The sequence below is a fragment of the Rhopalosiphum maidis genome, chromosome 2 (assembly GCF_003676215.2).
Source record: "Rhopalosiphum maidis isolate BTI-1 chromosome 2, ASM367621v3, whole genome shotgun sequence".
In the NCBI taxonomy this organism is placed as follows: domain Eukaryota; kingdom Metazoa; phylum Arthropoda; class Insecta; order Hemiptera; family Aphididae; genus Rhopalosiphum; species Rhopalosiphum maidis.
The window spans coordinates 27,244,496-27,258,105 of NC_040878.1; the positions used below are offsets into that span (position 1 = coordinate 27,244,496).

General features: G+C 26.7%; 2 protein-coding genes across 4 annotated transcripts; one reads left to right on the forward strand and one right to left on the reverse strand.

Moving 5' to 3' along the window:
• Positions 1-790: 790 nt before the first annotated feature.
• LOC113553847 (methylthioribose-1-phosphate isomerase) lies at positions 791-7,083 on the reverse strand. 2 transcript variants are annotated; one of them, XM_026957398.1, is made up of 6 exons: positions 6,236-7,083; positions 3,233-3,468; positions 2,960-3,168; positions 2,618-2,826; positions 2,347-2,503; positions 791-1,034 (listed from the first exon to the last, which is right to left on the reverse strand). In XM_026957398.1, the coding sequence occupies exons 1-6, from the start codon at positions 6,365-6,367 to the stop codon at positions 907-909; spliced, it is 1,071 nt and encodes a 356-aa protein (XP_026813199.1). In that variant the 5' UTR covers positions 6,368-7,083; the 3' UTR covers positions 791-906. The 2 variants fall into 2 exon arrangements, with proteins under 2 accessions (XP_026813199.1, XP_026813198.1); XM_026957397.1 differs by having other exon boundaries at positions 791-1,055.
• Positions 7,084-7,378: 295 nt separating this feature from the next.
• Positions 7,379-13,454, forward strand: LOC113553848 (uncharacterized protein C4B3.18). 2 transcript variants are annotated; one of them, XM_026957400.1, is made up of 7 exons: positions 7,379-7,723; positions 8,906-9,040; positions 10,110-10,240; positions 11,665-11,750; positions 11,818-12,026; positions 12,209-12,394; positions 12,513-13,454. In XM_026957400.1, the coding sequence occupies exons 2-7, from the start codon at positions 8,924-8,926 to the stop codon at positions 12,690-12,692; spliced, it is 909 nt and encodes a 302-aa protein (XP_026813201.1). In that variant the 5' UTR covers positions 7,379-7,723; positions 8,906-8,923; the 3' UTR covers positions 12,693-13,454. The 2 variants fall into 2 exon arrangements, with proteins under 2 accessions (XP_026813201.1, XP_026813200.1); XM_026957399.1 differs by lacking the exon at positions 7,379-7,723 and adding an exon at positions 8,761-8,790.
• Positions 13,455-13,610: the final 156 nt, after the last annotated feature.

Here is a 13,610-nt window from a genome sequence, read left to right on the forward strand (position 1 = left end):
AAAAATATAATAATATAAATAATTTGATAATAATAATAATAATCATTAAATGTGTTTTAAAATAGGTACTTTATGCTACACAGTTATGAAGATTTGTTAGACACCCCAAATATAAAAATGTAAACATACATAATAATACGATATACACATTAATATTTTTGTGTATATAATAATATATAGCTTATCAATTATCACGATGGGCTAATAAAAACGCCATAAGTACATAAAGTAAAAATTCGAAAGGGAATTTTACAATAAATCATATACATAGGATTAAATTAGATATGGGTGTATACCGACCCAAATTAAAGGTTTGAAATAAATTAAACTATAATTATAATGATTGAATAACATCAATCTTCATCTTAATTATGTTAGAATATAGAATACAAAATGCTTAGAAAATTAAAAATTTAGTTTCGTATTTGAATTGTTAAAATATGAAGTATAAAAATTTTGAATTTTTCTTTGTAAAGCCCATTATGAAAATAATTTGAAAATGATTTATTAGCCATGCTTTTTTTTCCAATAAAAATTATTTAAACCCCATGTATATACATGTACTTTATATACACATATATAATTAAATTCCATTATAAAAATAATATTATTATAACTTGTATCACAACTATACTTGACTAAATTAAAATATATAAGTAATAATTGGTCTATTTTCAATGTATTTATGCTCTCTTTGCCTATGGAATTGTTTCCATATAATATTAAAAATATTTTTAACAGACAATAATATTATGATTATACATTTACACATAAATAAAAATTGATGTCGTTGGCTTAGGAATGTAGCTTTTGCATACATATATTATAAAAAATAGCCTAATTTTATTTTTTTTATAAAAAAGTTGTACGATGCATTTGTGCAATGATATAATATTTAGGTATGTATTACAGTTGAGGAAGTGAGTTTTTATGATCTTGCAATTGAGACTGGAGTGTGGAGAGTTCAGACGGTCGGAAAACACCCTTTTCAGTGATTATTCCAGTTATCAGTCGAGCTGGTGTTACATCAAATGCTGGATTCCAACAAGTTACACCTGAAATTATTTAAATATAGTTCTTTTATAAAATTAATAATTATTTTAATTAGTTAAAAATAGATATTTAAAAATCTATAGAATTTTAAACTTAAGCAATTTTAATAATACAGGTTTTTTTTTAGAAAACAATCATGTTAGATTGTTTAACACATTACATATTTTATAATTATCTGTTTTAATATGAATGTAAAATATGGTTTATAAAAAATGTTTCAATACACTAGTTTATTATTGAAGATGGTATTTTAAATAATAATTAAGTATAATAAAATAAATGAACTGTAAAAACAAATTATATTGTAGATTTATAAATAAAAAAAAAATGTACATAATTAGGTAGTTTGATATATAATATATTCACTTAGGAAAAATTAAACTGTAATTGGTTTCCATACCATTAAACGTACATAGAAGAATATATATATTTATATATGACCTAGCTTTGTTTTTCAAATTTTTAAATAGATATATATAAAATTTATTATTTTTTTATGTCTATATCTCATTGTAAAATAAAAATACCAGAAATATATAATTTAGTATAGTTACATTTAGTTTCACCATAAGGAGTACTGTGGACAATAATAATAGTAATTTAGTATAGTAAGCTATGAAGGTACTTGTTTCAGTTAATTTGGATTATTTATTCTAAGCTATAATTTATAATGAAAATTAATATAGATAAATTTAAAAGAATATTAAGAAAAAAATTTATGGCTGCAAGTATACTGTCCACTGTAAAGTACCAAATTTATATTACCAACATCTACAGTGCTCTCCGTAGAAATATTAAATTTATAGTAAATAATAGGCACAGAAAATTAATTATACAGTTTATGAATAACTATTTAGATAATATTTAATTAGATAATTTACTTTAAAGGAGAAATTTATTATAAATATTGCATAATAAAACTTCCAATCTCTTCTATACACTACTATCTATATTTTTTTTTTGGAAATAATTAAACAATTTTGTTTTTACATGCTTTACATATAATTTATTATATACCAGTGAATCGTGCTTACTAAGTATTGCGTTAATTTATAATTATTACCATCAATAATTAACTACAAATCACATTATTTTATTTAAATCATAAATATTAAAAATATTGATCAATGAAAATAATAATATATTATAAAATATATATTACTAAACAATGTTTATTATCCCCTATCCAATTATTGGGGAAGCGTCAATATTTAATGTTTTTAAAATTCAAATGTAATTATTGTTTTTATTGACAAATAAAATATTATTATTGTTGTTATTTTTTTTTTTTACCTGGAGAAGCTATTCTAATATTATTTATATGAGTCATTTCCACTTGAGGCCTTTCCTCAATTACTATATTATCACCAGTATTTACATTAAAATCAATTGAAGTTAATGGAGCAGCTACATAAAATGGAACTTCGTGATGCTTGGCAACTACAGCAATCTGTTGGAAAAATAAACAAGTTATAACTAATATTACTAAAAATTTAATTTTTGATTAATATTTTATTAAATATCAATAATTTGTATTTTAAACAATTAATTAGATTATACTAACTTGATAGGTCCCAATTTTGTTAGCAGTATCTCCATTAGCTGCCACCCTATCAGCACCAACAACAACAGCATTTATCTGAGCAGTCTTCATTAAATAAGCAACAGTACTATCACAGACCAGGGTTGATGGTATCTTATCATGAACTAATTCATAAGCAGTTAATCTAGCGCCTTGATTGTAAGGCCTTGTTTCCGTAAAATAACAATTTTCTAAAAATAATTAAATAATGTTAAAATACATATTGGTTTAATATGTTAACTTGTCATCTAATATTTGAATTAACAAGTCAAGACTTATAAAACGGTAATGGTACAATATATGAAATATAAAAAAATATTTTACCCAGTCTTGAAGCAGAGTGTAGACAACGTACAACACCTAATGCTGTACCAAAATATGCTGTAGCTAATGAACCAGTATTGCAATGCGTTAAAATACGAACTTGTTCACCATCCGTAACATTGTTTAAAATTGCTTTAGCTCCAAATTCTCCTATTGATCTATTATCTGATATATCTTTTTCTAACATTGCTTCTATAGCTGCTACAAACCTAACAAATAAATTAATGTACTAAACAAAGATTGATAAGATAATTTATCATAACAGAAATTTACCTAGCTTGCATTTCTTGTGCAGAAATTGATTCATCATTATCCAAAGAGTTTATATAAGATATTAAATGATCTGCTGCCTGTTTCATATTTACAGCAGTAGGTCTAGCAGATATTAAATAATTTAGTTTACCCTCAACTTCTCGCCGAAGAGCCTTTTTTTTTTCAAACTCTTCTTTTGATATTTCTACAGCCAAACTTAAACATCCAACAATGGCAATGGCTGGAGCACCGCGTACCTACAAATAACATTAGATAAATTAAAAAAATTGCAAAAAAATATATGTAAATACACGTGGAATAGTTAATTTAAACAGGTAATTACAGTATTTGTGAATCATTAAGTTTTTTATTAATTATAATAAATATATACATTTTTTATCATTGATTATAATTAATATTAAATTGTAATATCCATATATGCATATACTTTATTATTTCAAATACAAATATAAATTGTCGAATTGTATACAACTATATCTAGGTAGTATAGTAAAGATGACCAGACAGCGCATGTATATTAATGTCTGATTTAGCTCAACTGGTTTTAGATTGGTTATACACACTCTGTATACAAGTAGCAACATTTAGGAGTGCTTGAAAAATTGTTTTAACCACGCCCACCAGGTCTTCTTCTTATTCGGCTTAAGTACATAGGTACCTAATGTCTTTTTAATGTTCTACAACTTTTTAATAACAAAGGTAAAATATGTATGTTGAGCAAATCTATAAGAAAATATACATATATATATATATATATATTTAATGTAAGAACCTAAAACATAAGTTGTAATTAAAATTGTATATTTGTATTCTATTTATTCATTTTAATATAATATGAAGCAAAAAAACTCAATAGTCACAACAGATTCTTACAATAGGATGGATAAAAACTGGAAAAGTTTAAGTTTCAAGTTTTTTAATATTTTTATTTAATATAAAATATAAATGTTGATTTATTATTGCACTAATTAATTATATTTGTATCTATCTATACCTATACCTACTAATTTATATCTTTTACTTATGTTAAATCTTTTTTGTTTATCTTAAGTTATTTTATTTAGGTAGATAATTATGTAATGTTAATCTTCTTATGTTTAATCTTTAATGTACATTACCTTGGCCATATGACCAAATATATTTAACTAAATAACAGTAAGCAATATATATTTAATGTATCATATAAATTAATATGATGTTTTACTTTTTAAGCACGTACCTAAAGATATCTAAAATGTATGTAACATACGTTCTATAAGTAATTCATAAGGTTATTTAGTTTTCTTTGTTTAAATATTAAAGTTTTCATTAATAAGATAAGTGCAAATTGAGGTACAAATTAAATTATATTTTTATGATATTTATTATCATTTTTTATTAATCATAAAACATTAAATGTATTCAACACGTTAAAACATAAGAATAAGATAAGAATGTAATTACATTATATATTTATACATAATATTTGGTCAAATTAATTTTTTTAAACTTCTTATACAAAATACTATTAAGTTTTTATCTCATATGAATTAATCAAACATTGCAACATTATATTTAGTGTATAGATGGTATGGAAGATGAGAAAGATTTAATATACAAATTATTAGGTACCTATCAATTATAATGAACATTTACAATGTAATACATGTATGTATATTTGATAACTATATTTTATTTTTAAATATAACTAACTAATAATTCATAATTAAATACATAACATAGTTATTCATGATACACCTACTATACTAGTTAAAGTTCTTAACATTATTCAAAAATATTAAATATAATATGATCAATATGTTTAACAAAAAATATGGCTAGGGTGTTTGGGTAGAGTAATAACAGCTATTACTTAAATCAATTATTGATGGATTTTTCTTTATTAATTTTGACTAATGCCTAGTTAATGTAAATAAATAAATGTTAGTTACCTAACTAATTTTTTTGGCGAGTACTTAAATAAGTAAAGTTAATTTCTTACAAATGTAAGAAATATATACAATCTTTAAATAATAACAATCGGTTGTACTAATTTAAACCAATATAAATTAAACTAATAGATTACATTAGATAAAAAATAAAAGAATTTAATTAATAAATAGTGTAATTTAAAAAAAATTGCTTATTAAATACTTTGTGAACCTAATAATAAGCCTCAATATGAAGAAAATATTTTTAAACCAAACTGGATTTAATTACCTAATGGCTCTTGTGTTCAAAGTCCAAAAATGGGATGGAAATACAATCTAGTCACGTCACATGAAAAAGATTGGTAAAAACTATTGTAATTTTGTTGAAGGAAAAGATTTTCAATTGTTTTACACTTACCTAATTGAAAGTATTTAATTAGACATATTGACAGATTTGTAAATTTATCTCTATAATGTTGAATACAAAAAAATATATATAATTTGTCTATGAAGAGGAGGGGTTGGTTAGAAAAGAAGCTTGATACCAACAATTTTTTTATTTATAAATCTAAAACAATATATTATATATTTTACCTATAATGAGTTCCTAACTTCAACTAGTATCATTTAAAATCACTAATTTGTATTCAACTATAGGAATTATAACCTGTTGAGTAAATAGTGACTAGAAAATCAGTAGGTACAATAGAGGCAGTATATGATGTACTAATAGATTATAAATAGCAAGAGATAAAACAAAATTGTTTTTCAAGGGCCTATGTATAGGCAGTATATTAATCTAAAGAATTTGCAGACATACAGTGCACTGACATTAGTAATATACTAGGTAATGTATTATTAGAGTGACTAAGATGAGATATATTTGATGATTATAATGTGGTAAATCATTGCAAACTTTAGGAACTCGATCTACCATAATAGTTTTATGTAAGCATCACCATTAAAACTGATGAGCTTGTTGACATGGCGTTTGCCCACATGGTCGTCGGCGCACGTCTCTAACAATCCATCATGTTAAGCGGGCAAGGGTGGAGGGGTTAAAGTTTCGAAACGTCTGCTGCACACCACGTACCTGCATTTTGTTGATGACCTTCCATCCGTCCTCGACGCCCAAAATGGGTATGTACTTGGACTCTTTGGGCAACAGCAGTTGATCGAGCACTTCCAACGTGCCGTTCTCGTACTTGATGGCCTGCAGAGTCATCGTGACGGTCGGGTTGTCTGTCGCCGTCGAAGAACAACTACTGCGCGCCCGCCGCTGCTAGACGTCGACCGGTAGCTACGTAGCACCAGCGGCAATGGTTTGCGCCGACTTAGCCGTGTCCGGCGGGTCGGATCGCGCGGTCGTTGTCGGTCACGCGACGTCACACACGTTCAACACGTACATGAACACTCAACAGCTGCCGCCGTCAACACTACTACTACTACGACTATCGACTGCTCACACTATAATAGTATAATACCGTCTACTGTTACTACTACTACCACTACGCGTACGACCGCTGACTGCCGTGCGATGATAGCGTCGCGATCGCCGGTGTGCGCGGTGGTCAACTGCTACTGCTTGCAACGGTGGTGATCGTCGTGTCGGTCAGTTCGCTCGACAAATTGTGTTGACGTTTCGTCCGCGACGACAAGCGAGACGGCACTGTCACGGTGTGTCGGTGTTTCCGTCGGCTGGCCGGCGAGGTAAGGTCTGTCCGCTGTTCGTTTGTCTGTCGATTATTTCGTCATTTATCACAGACTGTGAACGATGGCTGAGGTGGCGGTCGGTGGTGTGCACTGTGTACGCACACACAGCGGTAAGCCGCGCACGAGTGGTGTTCGGCGTTCGCAGTTCGCCGCCGTCACGTTATCACCCGGCCGCTCAGATAGTCGGATTTCCCGACGCGGTATCGCGGCCACCGGCCAATGGGCTGTGTGCGCGCGCTAATCATCCGTTCCCGTTGGCCCGGCCACTAGTCCGATAACAATGATGATGTAAATAATCCAAAGAATTGTGAAACGCCGACACTCTCCTACGGCGGCGGTTATCACACGTAGCGGCGTTTTCTTATCAAACCACCGCCGACGACGATGGAGGTTGTTTTCGCTTTTCGTTCAATTATTTTTTTTAGCTTCGGTACTCGGTAGTCGCGTGACGTGTACAACGACTTACCGTGTTGTAGTTGTCGCGGTAGATGATATTTTTATTGCACGCACACTCCAACTCAGAACGTATCCCGTTACGGACGGTCGTCATCACGGCGTCGGTGGGTGGGAATTATCGACATGGTCATGTTGCTCGACGAGCCCCCTCCCCTACCCCTTGTGTTCCCTTTAGATTAAATCTAAAAACTATTCTAAAATCCACACGTTCAAGTACTCAGGTACTCAACTTTGACGCCGCCGGGACGACACACCTGTTGTTATTGTTGCCGAATGTTGACTGGTTGTCGTCGTCGTCGTGTATAGTAGTGTAAAGAGAAAATAAAGTGGTCGTCATCGTAGTCGTGTAATTTGGGTACTTATTCCGTTTACGCCGAACTGGTACAGTCGTACACACTACAGAAGTCGACCGGTACGTATACTAAGTGTTTTTCCCTGTCCCCCGTCTCCCGCCAATACAACCCGTTTACGAAAACACCACGTAATGTGTAGCCAATGAACATAAATACAATATAACAGTATACCTATTATGTTACATACTTTATAGTACACACTACACGTCCACTGGACCCCCTACTGATAAAATGTTAAATGCCTAGTGTACTATTACCTACTGGCTACTACCTATCTAGGGGCCTATGTCAGCAAATACTTCATCTTCACATAAATGTTTTTTTTTAATATGTATTAATATGGTAGTTACAAATATTAAATAGCATGATAAAATATATTTTGTCATGTTAAATAGTATGTGAAACAATAAAAGTATAGAACTCAACCCTTGCCCACGGAGATAAATATAGCAGTCGTTACCAAGTTACTTTGTAGGTGTTTCCAAGACTTACTTATATTATATAAGTAAGTCTTGATAACTTATATTATTTATGGTTTTCATATTTCTTTTTAAATTTCTTTTTAGATTATTTTTCTAAATGTATTTAGCATTTCTGTAAAGTAAAGTATTTATATGTTTTTAGATGATCAATTATGTTGGTGGAAATGTGAAAAAGACAAATAGTCTGACAATTTAATATTAGTTTTCTTTTCAAGTGGCTAAAATCATCTAAAAAATATATGAATAATAACTGTCATTTGTCAGTTTAATCCTTTAGAGCACAGGTTATGCTGGTATTTTCTCATAATATTATCTCAGAGATTTGTATCTAGGTTATTTATAATGTTATAAAAACTAAAAACATATTTCATACTTTCATCAGTTAATATTTATGTTGTAAGACAAACTCTAAAGCAAGCTAAGGGAGGAGTTAATGCCCCTTCTCTCTTTCATAACGGGTGCCCTTGTTTAGAAAGGAAGGCATAATATATTTTATAGAATAATCAAAATTCAATATTATTGGATTTTAAACTAGATTCACTTATGGGTTCAAGATAAATTATATAATTTATGGTATTGGTTGTAAACAAGTTTTGGTAGTAGATATTGTGGTATACAATATTACTTACATGGATTCATTGAAGGTTTAGTATTTTTTTTTTAGTTTTCAAGGATAGTTTACTTATAATCATAATTGGTCAAGTATAAATTTTCAAAATTATTCATGATTTCAATAAATTTTAAAATTTGTGTTCATAGATTATAACTACTAAAAAAATGGATTGGGAATCATTTTATGACACGCACCCTTCTCCTTCAAACTATGAATCTATTATAACTTCTGTAGAAAATTTTGTCTGCAGCCATGAAAACGAAAAAATGGTTTTGATAACTGTAAGTATAATTACTTACATAATATAATAATTAATAATACATATTATTTATGTCTCTAAAATGTAATAATAAATATGAGTTGAATTTTAAATAAAACAAAAAAAGTAGTTACCTAAATAATACATTATGCTAGTGACAAATATATAGATGTTATGTTCTCTATTCGATTAATTTGATTGATTGATATTATGGTAATAAAACTAAGAACATTTTGTTAATAAATATGTTTTAATAAAATATTTGTCAGACTATAGGTATAGACTATAGATAATCAATTATTGATAAGTAATTAAATAAGGCAACATGACACATGTTATTAGTTAAGTAAATATCTAATTAGTTAATTAAAAAATATTAAATTAATAACTTATTTATAGTTTATATTTATTATAACAGTATCCAAAGATGTATAGGTTACGTATAGTGGTACATTGCTAGAGTATAATACTTTGGGGAGGAGTGTTGATTAATTCAACGTATTAGTCCTATTTTTAAATAATTATCAATAATTAATGACATACTGGTATTGCTTACCAGTTATAATTTAATATAATGGTATAATTATACTTAAATTATTCAATTTCTTGTACATTAGGATAATATTTTATAATGTCATGAAAATATGAAATTATAAATTAATTATTTGGAATAAAAGAAACAATTTATGATCAATAGAATCAATAAAATACAATTAATATAACAATAATGCACATAATGTATGTTACAGTAGTTGGTTTTCACCTATTTAGTTTCTTACCATAAAGAGTGGGAAGTTAAATTGTATTATTGCACACATTTTTTAAATGTATTCTCTAAAAATGTATTTATTTAGAATAAATTAAAAAGGTTTTATGCTTTATGTAATAAAAATATACTTAAGTTAGTTTTGATTTTCTGAAATAACACTTGTTATGTTACAGGTGAAAATAAAAATATCACAATTTTAAGTTTAAATTAATAAGAAAGTAATTTTATTTGAGATATTAGCAATTAGCAATTAATATATTATAAAGGAATTTATTGTAATAACAAATGTAAAAAATAATAATAATTAAATTCCTTTATATAGTCTGGAGGAACTACAGTCCCAATTGAACAAAATACTGTCCGCTTTGTTGATAATTTTAGTCTAGGAACTAGAGGTTCCGCTTCTGCTGAATACTTTCTTGATGCTGGATATGTTGTTATATTTCTTTATCGGTGAGTAAATTTATTAATTAGTTATTAGTTTTTTTTGTAAAAATCAGGTGTTGGAATCTTAATGAATTTTGGTTTTAGTTAGATTCCTAGAAAAATAAAATACTTTTATTACAGTTACGATCCAATATACAAATCTGATACAGTTTTAAAAAAAAAACTAAAATTTTAGTTTTGTGTATTCAAAATTCAAAATTTCTAATGTAATTTATGCATAAATTAAAAAAAAAGTTTTTATTATTAAAATTATTAACATGAAAAATTGAGTTTAATACATTAAAAATAATTTGCTTTTGGTTTGTAAAATATTTAAATAATAGTTTCGGATCCAATATTTATTTTTAACACTGGAAACAATAGTAGAGTTGATTAAAAATATGAAATTTAAAATTATAGATGTTAAAGTTGTTAGTTGCTTATTTCTGAACTTATGCTACTATTGCATATTTTTGACTTTCTGACTAATTTTATATTTAACTAATATATCTAGTGAGTAACATAACTCTAAGTTCTAAGGTTTTATAATAAATATATTATGTATAATAATGTTTTAGCATTTAGTTCATAGTGGTTATATATTTAAAAGTATTAAAACAAACCTATGATTTTATGTAGTGTTTTACCAAAATAGGATTGGTAATTTGATATCTAAAATAATGTATGAATAATATGATTTACAAATTTATTGTAACAATAATAATGACACGAAAAATAAAAAATAGTAAAATATACAAGATTGTGTCTATTACAGTTTATATATATATATATGCATTAAATGGTTAGAATATTTTAATAATGTTTAATAATGTTAATGGTAAATTAAGTTACTTAGTAATGTTAGTAATTATTGATTACTAATTAATAATTTGGTACATACGAGTCTATAACTATTTGGAATCTTAATACTTTTAAATTATCAAATTTTAGATTTGTTTTAAGATATTATTATTCAATTATGATTGATTTAATCTTTTTATTTTAAACAATTTCTATTCTACCTGTATCATACAAATTATGATAAATATTTCTCTATGAATTATTCATAAATATAAGAATAAGTACCTATATAACTTATAATATTATGTTTATTGTATATGTATTAATATAGACAATAATATGATTATTAGTATTTTTGGTTTTTAGAAGTTTTTTTGAATATATATAATTCGTTCAATGCATTTTGTAAAAGTAATGGCTATTGTGAATAAAATAAATAAATTTATTATTGACAGTATCGTTAAGCAATCACTTAATTCTAAAACTAAAATATCTATGTATAATATATTATTTTATTAATTATCTTAATTTTTAACTTAAATATAACCATTGCTTTTATTATATATTTAAATTTATTAAAAAAACAATGGTATTACATTGGTATAGATATTCTAGTCTATAGTTTTATACAATTATGTTTTATTTTCTAGTTCCAATTCATTGGAGCCATTTGTTCGCCATTTCAACAAATCTCTATTAGATAAACTGGAGATTGTAGATGATAAATCAATTCAAGGTAAATATAAAATAATTGTTCATTGTATAGATTTTTTTTTAATCATTAATAATTATATTTATTTCAGTAAAACAAAGTGAACTTGATACGCTCTTGCCAATATTTAAGAAGTACAGAGATGCTAAAAATGCTAACAGAATCTTAACAGTTCCTTTCACTACTTTGATAGAGTATATGTGGTTACTGAGAGGTTCTTGCATGCTTATGGATACCAAGTATTCTTTACTATACTTAGCTGCTGCTGTTTCAGACTTTTATATACCGCCTAGTGAAATGGTATGTTGTTGTTTATTATGCTATTCTTTGAAATATTAAAAAGCATATTTCTATTAACAATATGCTTAAATTTGTATTCATTGTCATTTATATTTAACAGTTTTATTGATGTATATATATTTAACTATGCATTGGTACTTACAATATTTTATATTTTAATAACAATGAGATTCCTCTTGTAGGCTGTACATAAAGTTCAATCTCATGATGGACCTCCAATGATTGCTTTACGATTGGTACCTAAAGTTTTATATGCTGTTACTCATATTTGGGCTCCAAATGCTTACATTATTTCATTCAAATTAGAGACTGATAATGAGATTTTAGAACAGAAAGCCAAAGGGGCTCTTACTAAGTACAAACATCAAGTGAGTTTAAATAATTACTTTATAATCAATATTAATTTATTTATTATTATGTCAAAGTTAATTATATAACATTCTAACATTTTATAATTTTTTTTTTGTATTTTCATAATTTTTATAGCTTGTTATTGGGAACTTACTACATACAAGGAAACATAATGTCAAGATAATAGCTCAGAATGGTGTCATTGAAGATATTTTATTGACTCCAACAGATATTGAAAAAGGAATTGAGATTGAAGATTTAATAGTATCAAATGTCAAAGCTAAACATGACCAATTCTTTGAAAGACAAAAATAATTAACAAATTTAATATATAATCAAAATTACAGTGGAACAGCAATTAGGAATTATGCTCTTTTTTCATTTTTCTTTAATTGAAAAATATTTATTACATTATGGTGTTTTTCAAACTTTTTAAGTGATGATCTCCCAAATTGTAGTATTCTGTTTTGCTACTTTTAAAGCTTCAAGAATTTTTCATTTAATCATTTATGTAATAAGTAAAACATATTTTCTTTGTAGTTATTTTGTAGTTTTTATGTAGAATTTATCATGGTTGTTGTGTGTGTCTTTATGGGAATTGTTCAGGGATATTCCTACAATATTAAAAGTTTGGATTAAATATGAACGATATCAGTTGATTTTCAACGCAGTTCAATAGCTCTTATCTTAATATATATAGATATATTTATTCCTAATATGTATTTAACTTAATATTTATTACTTACTATTTTGCTTTCCTCTATCCTGCACCAACTCTCATTAATTTTACATGCATATGCATGCCCCACTGTAAGAAAACATAACAAACTGTAATAATATCAATGTTTTTTATTATGTTGGGAAAATCATCTAATTTAAAAACATTATTACAAAATGCCTGGCATTTTATAGTCAATTATTTTGTTAATATACAATTAAACCCACTGTGGTTTTTGTTTTCCAATGAAGATAACACAACAAATATCATGGTGTCTTATCCTGTTGTGTATTCAGGAAGTTTTGTTTGTTTATTATTAAAATTATATTTTTTTTCTTCTTTAAACTGTTGAAACAAAATTTGGTGTGTTTATTTATCTTGTGTAATCTTTTGTTTTTATATGTATTTTAAAATATTTTTGGGTATTATAATTAATTACTTAATAAAATAACAAGGATTATCATTATTTATTCAAATGGATGTAAATGTATGTTCAATTATTTTATTACTATCTT